This window comes from Oxyura jamaicensis, chromosome 5 (assembly GCF_011077185.1).
Source record: "Oxyura jamaicensis isolate SHBP4307 breed ruddy duck chromosome 5, BPBGC_Ojam_1.0, whole genome shotgun sequence".
Classification (NCBI taxonomy): Eukaryota; Metazoa; Chordata; class Aves; order Anseriformes; family Anatidae; genus Oxyura; species Oxyura jamaicensis.
The window spans coordinates 45,900,850-45,907,469 of record NC_048897.1 but is presented as its reverse complement, the minus strand read 5'-3'; the positions used below and the strand labels follow the sequence as shown (position 1 = coordinate 45,907,469).

The 6,620-nt window shown below is 37.5% G+C and overlaps 1 protein-coding gene across 1 annotated transcript in view; it reads left to right on the top strand.

Annotated features, from left to right (window-relative positions):
• The window catches only part of LOC118168193 (protein AHNAK2-like), a 50,892-nt gene extending 44,272 nt beyond the window's left edge, over positions 1–6,620 (top strand). Inside the window, 1 exon segment of the mRNA XM_035328388.1 lies at positions 1–6,620. This exon segment is cut by the window's left edge and continues 4 nt beyond it. Coding sequence (XP_035184279.1) covers positions 1–5,586 — 5,586 coding nt within the window. The 3' untranslated portion in view covers positions 5,587–6,620.

Here is a 6,620-nt window from a genome sequence, read left to right as displayed (position 1 = left end):
ACCGCCGATGTTGAGGTGACCCTGCCCGGGGCCGAGATCCAAGCTCCTGGTATTGATGTTGGTTTAGGTACATACTCTGTTAAGGAGGAGACTGTTTCTAAAAGTAAAACCTCTTTATTTCGTATTCCTAAGGTTTCCCTTCCTAAAAGTTCTAAGCAGCATCTTGAAAGTAAGTCTGTTATGGAAGTTTCTGAATCAGAATCTAGTTGTTATTCTGTAACAGAGGAATCTCCTGCTGTGATTTCAGGCAGTGTTGATTCTCATGTGTTTTATGATACTAAGGGAGATAATGCTTCTAAAAGTAGTAAGTTTAGAATTCCTAGCTTGGGTTTCTCCAAGGTTGATATTAGTTCTTCTAAATTTGAACAGGATTCGCTGTTATTAAAGGGGGATGTAACTCTTACTAAATATCAAGTTAATGTTGCAGAATCTGAATCAAAAATATCATCTCTTGCTGCTATGAATGTTTCAGTAACAGATTTTGAAATTTTGAATGAAGATGGTTCTTTGGAGGAAGGAATTACAAAGCCAGGAATGAAAACACCAACTGGTGAAATATCCCTTGGACACACAGAATATACAGTTAAAATACCTAAATTCCGAAAACCAAAATTTGGAATTTCTTGGTCTAAGGGAAAGCCACCAGAAAGTGACATTGCTTCCAAAGTGGAATCTGAAATTGCCAAGGAGAAGATAACAACATCTGATATGTTTGATATTGATATTGTATATCCATCTCAGATTCCTGATGCAGAATTAGGTGTAAAGTTACAAAAGCCTTCACCCGAATGTATTACCGATGCACTAAAGTTGGATGTCAGTCTCCCATCAACAGAAGATACCATGCCAGAATTAGAAATGGAAATCCATGACCCAAAGTGCAAGACAGAACAGGAATTAATTTCAGGAGAGAAGGACACTGAGGAGAAAGAAAGCAAATTTAAAATGTCAAAATTCAAACTACCTTCATTTAGTTGGTCCCCAAAGAAAGAAGCTATTGCTCCTTCTGAAGCTGAGGGACATCTGGAAGAATCCAATGTGTCTATTTTGTCTGGAGACACAGAATCTAAGTTAACACTAATTATCCCTGAGAATCAACACCTTCATATGGAATGGGATACAGCAACAGAAAAAGATGGTGAAAAGGGAAAAAACAGGAAGTCCCAATTTATCATGCCAAAGATCTCACTCCCTAAAGTGAAGGGTCAAAAAGTCCAAGTCTCTCTGCCCATACTAGAAACTGATGTTTGTGATCCCAAGAAAGAAAAAGGTGGAGATGTTTCAGTACAGGATTCTGAGAAAGGGAGTAGTGGAGAAAGGGCAGAAGTGGGAGTAAAAATGCCTAAAGTTAGAGTTCCAACTTTGGAATTTTCCAAACCAGAAGTCAAAGCTCCCAAAATAGAGGTGGATACTAGCATGCCTACAGGTGAGGTCATACTTCCTGTATGTGAACAAGATGGCTTAACATTGACATCAGCTGTTGATGATGCCAGCCTCTCTACCTCAGATACTAAGATGATAGCTAAAGGCTCCTTTGAGGTGAAGAGTTCTGAGACAAGTGCTGAAAATGAAATTTCTGTGGGGGGTGTAGAAATAAAAGCTGAAGGTTCTGAAGGGAAAACAAAATTGTCTAAATTTCAAATGCCAAAGTTTGGCATGACACATTCTAAAGGGAAAGGGTCAGAAAAGGAGGTCAGCCAATCCAAATCAGAAGCCATAGTTCCCCAACTAAAAGCAATGATAGAAATAGCTGATGTTTCCATGGAAGCACCAAATTTGGAGGTGGAATGTGGTGCAGGAACAGAAACATGCAGCCATAAATTCAAAACAACCAAAGCTGACGATAAGACACCAGAAGTTGATGTTCACCTCCCATCAGGTGATATTTCTATCCCAAAGACAGACAGTGATATTCAGGATTCAGATACAGCACTAAAAATTAAAGAGGAAATAAAGCACACAGATGGAGATGGAGAAGAGAAAGAAGGACATTTCAAAATGCCAAAATTCAAACTTCCATCCTTCAATTGGTCACCAAAGAAGGAAACAACTGTTAAGCTGGATTCTGGAGCAATTTTGGAAGATAATAAACTCACTGCAAAGTCAGGCAGAATAGACACAGAAGTGAGAGGAACTGCAACTGATGATCAAGGTCCTAGGGCAGTCCTTGATCTGGAAATATCTGCAGGAAAAGATGAACAGAAAAGTCCAATTAAAAAGCCTCAGTTTGTCATGCCTAAAATTTCACTTTCCAAGATCAAGGTTCCCAAATCACAGACACACTCACCAAAAGTTGAAGCTGGTGCTACTATTCCTAAAACACAGAAAGATGGAGATGATTCAATACAGATACCTGATATAGAAAGAAGTCATTCCAAAAGGACAGAAGAAGGGGCACAAATCAGCATAAAACCAGCTGCAGTTAAGATCCCCATGCTGGAGTTTTCCAAAACAGAAATTGGAGCCTCCCAGACTGACAAGGGAGTCATCTCAGCAAAGATTGATGCTGCTGTGCCTGCCTCAGAGGGGAGTTTTCAACAGGTTGTTCTAAAACCAAGTTCTGATGATGATTTCATTCAAAAAACAGGTATTAAGTACTCCGAAGGAGAAACTGCAATTGAACTGAGGAGCCCTGAAACAGCAACTGAAGGATCATTAGTTATGGATGAAAGAAAGATGAAAATGGAAGGTCCTGATGGGAAGATTAAAATGCCCAAATTCCAGAAGCCAAAGTTTGGAATCTCCCTAACAAAAGGGAAAGGCCCAGAGTCACAGATCAGCTCTCCAAAAATAGAAGCTGAGCTACCCCAGCTAAAAATGTCAACAGAAATTGCTGACATTGCTGTGGGAGTGTCAGCATCAGAATTTACATCTGATACACCAGATCCTGGATTAGGGATTTATGCTTGTAAAGCAAAAACACCTCAAGTTCTGACAGCTGGCAGTGAAGCTCCAAAGGTAGACATAAGATCCGAGTCAGTGTCTAAACCAATGACACAGGAAGATACTGAGAGCCCTGAGGAGAAAGAAGTCAAATTAAAAGAAGAACATGAAATTAAAGCTGAAGAAGCTCAGACTGAAGAACAACAGGGATGGTTTAAAATGCCAAAATTCAGAATACCTGCATTTGGCCGGACATCCTTAAAGGAAAAAAAAGGTGATGCTGATGTTGAAAGAAGTCTGGAAAAAACTCAGGCAGGCATTCCCTCTGCCAAAGTACATACTGAAACAAGTATTCCTGAAGATACCTTCTCATTACCACATGCAGTTGCTGAAATTACTATTGGAAAAGAAGGGATTCAAAAAATAGGAGAATCTGTGAAGGGTTCTGATGTTCGCTTGCCAGAGATGGAAGGAGGTATTTCATTATCTACAGAAAGAACAGATAGTAGAGTGAATATTCCAAAAACTGAAACATATGCAGACATAGTTAAGCGTGGTGCTGAAGGACAAAAAATGCACACTTCAGAATTCATAGTGTCTTCAACAGAATTATCTAAACCAGAAATAAGTGCTTCAAAAATTGACAGAGACAGCAGTTCACCAAGTACACTCCCTACATGTACTCTGTCTCTTCAAGAGCATAAAGTCAAATCACAGGATACAGAGATCCCAAAGGTTGAAAGTACCACTGAACTAGAGGCTTCAAGTGTAGAATTTAAAACATCATCAGCTGAAATTACTCTGGATGGATCACAGGACAGAGCAGATGTTAGTCTTTCAAAAGGAAAGCTAGACATTCAAAATCAACAGGCAGTGATTAATACAGGAAAGATAAAGACAGGTGAGATTAAAATTATAGGAAAAGACAGTGAGTTAAAATGGCCCACGTGTGAATGGTCTACAACAAATGTTGTAGCTAAGATGGAAGATATAAAGGTAGACGTTCCAGGTGTGAAAATGGATGCTAAAATTACCAGGGTAGATCCTGAAATGAAATTTCAAGTGAATGAAAGTGTTGAAAAGGACATGTCTGCAAATGTGGAAGAGCAAGTAGAAGACAGAGCAGAAACAAGTAAAATTAAAGCATACAAGTTTAAGTTTCCAAAGTTCGGAGTGTTGCACTCAGAAGTAAAGAGTTTAGAAGATTATATCAATTTGCCAAAGTCAGAAGCTATTTCAGTGTCTGAAACTGAAATAGGCACAGCAGAAATGCAGTTTCAAAAATTAGAAGGATCCATTGGCCTGACAAGTCCAACTCGAGATCATATGGACTCATCTGCTAGAATAACAGAGGAAACAATGGACAAATCACAAGATGGCCCAGAATTAAATATAAAAATTCCCAAGCTAAAAATACCGAGATTCACTTTCAAAGCTCTCCCAACTGAAGCTGATGTTTCAGTGTCAAAAGTAGTATTGGATCCAAAAAGAACTATTTCTGACATTGAAGTGGTGCACCTGCAAGCAAGTTCTGCTGTCCCCGAAGAAACACCAGAGACTCTAGAGGGCAATATTCAGAAAGCAAAAAGCAAAATTCTAACTCTGACTGAACCTGACATTAAAACAGCACAGATGACTGCTACTATAGATTCCTCCCTTTCAAATGCAGGGCAAGACATTCATTGGTCATATGTAGAAGGCCAAGAAGTGAGTGAGATAGTAGAACCTGAACATGTTGCTATTGAAAGGTGTGAAATTTACACTACAGAGATAGTGAAAGAATCAGAGATTCTTTCATCTGAAGTTAAAACCGCTACTTTGGGATTCTCATTGCTCAAGGTAAAGTTGCCTGAATCACACAGTGACTTAGAAGTGCTAGTCCAGCAGCCATCTTCAGTGGAAGATGCATCAATGAAATGTTCTGGTGAAAGCTTTGGAGCAGATGTACAGAGGCCTGGTAGTGCTGAGATTAAACCATGTGATAAACCTCACACTGAGACTGAAGAATCTAGTAGAGTGATAGGTTTGCCAAAGTTAAAAACATTTGCCGTTGAAGTAAAGCCCTCCGGTAAACATGATGAGAGTCATCCTGGTAAGTCACCAGAGGAAATAACTGCAGCTCCTCTCTCTAAAGATGAGGATGTAGCTGAAGCACTAGAAGATGAGGAAAAATGCATAACTAATGAAAAAGAAAAGACTGATAGTAAAAGATCTCCTGGAAGATTCAAATTTTGGCTTCCAAGTATTGGCTTTTCATCTTCTGGTGATGAAACAAGCTCAGATTCAAAAACAGAAGTAAAAAAAATAGAAGAAATTACACCAGAAGATATGAAACCAATTGACACATCAGTTAGTGATTCTTCTAAGCAAACAGAAAAAACTGGATGGTTTAGGTTTCCCAAGCTAGGTTTCTCATCTCCTTCCAAAAAAGCTAAGACTGTTGACAAAGAAGAGATAGGTCACAAAGAGAGAAGAATCCCAGATGAAGATAGCCCATCAGATAAACCTGAAGTATTTTTTGATGCACAAGAAACCTTATCACCTAAAGAAACAACAGAGGGTGAAAAAGTTGAAATTGATGGGACCTCATCTAATGTTCCAGTTTCTCGAACTATCGTTACATCTTCAGCAAGGACTGAACTAATTTTGTTGGAGGAAGAAAAAGATAGTCAATCTAATATTTCTGGAGATACAACCAAATGAAGATTGTCTTCTCTCAACACCCTCAGTGAAAATAAAATAATCTATACAGAAAAAAGAGAGAGAAAGAGAGAGAGAGAGAGAGAAAGAAAAAAAAAAATGTTTTCCTGATTTTCCAGTAGTCAAAAATTGAACAAAACTAACATCAAAGTTGACATTTATGAAAACTGTTGACTGAACAGGATTTACCACATCTAAATTTTCATACACATTAATGTGCTGTACTGTGCAGTAATAAAAATACTATTTTATCCAAATCTGCCCCAAAGGCAACAACTACTACAGGTACAGGGAAGTTCATAGTTCTGGTAAAGTCTGAGAAGATACCTGAACCATGAAAGTAAACTATTGAAAAGACTCAATGACAACATAAGAACTTGTTAAATATGCTTCTCAAAACAATGCCAGTTATGATTAGATTATAGATTATTTGCAAACAGAGTATAAACTAGTACTATGAGAATTATATTTACCTGTTTAGATTTTGGACATTTCTGACCTATTTTTGCTTTCTTACTATTTTTCTTTATTTCAGCTAAGGTAATGCATATATTCCACAGTCATTTAAAAATGCAAAATGAAAACAAAATACTAGTGTAGAGAGACTAAGTCTTTACCCCTTCCTCTCTTCTCATTTTTTGATAACAGTGGTGGGTCATATTTAGTCTTAAAAGGTCAAAAATAAATCAATAAATAAATAAATTCAAGACCAAAAAAAAAAAAAATTCACATTTTTAAGGTAACAAAATAAAACATGGTGGTAAAGAATAATTATAAAAATTTGGATAAATAAATTTTTATGTGTATATTTACTGGATAGATAAATGCACAGAATGATCTGCCACACTTTGGTGGAATTGCTTCAAAGATTTTCTGGGAAAGGAGATGTATATAATTATTTACCTCTTTGTTTATATTAATGCTTCTCTCAAGTGCACAGCCAAAACCAGAGTGCATATGTGACAGCCTTCATATGTATCATTAAAACACTGTCTGTATTCTTAATTCACAATAAACTCACCATTTGAAAAATAAAA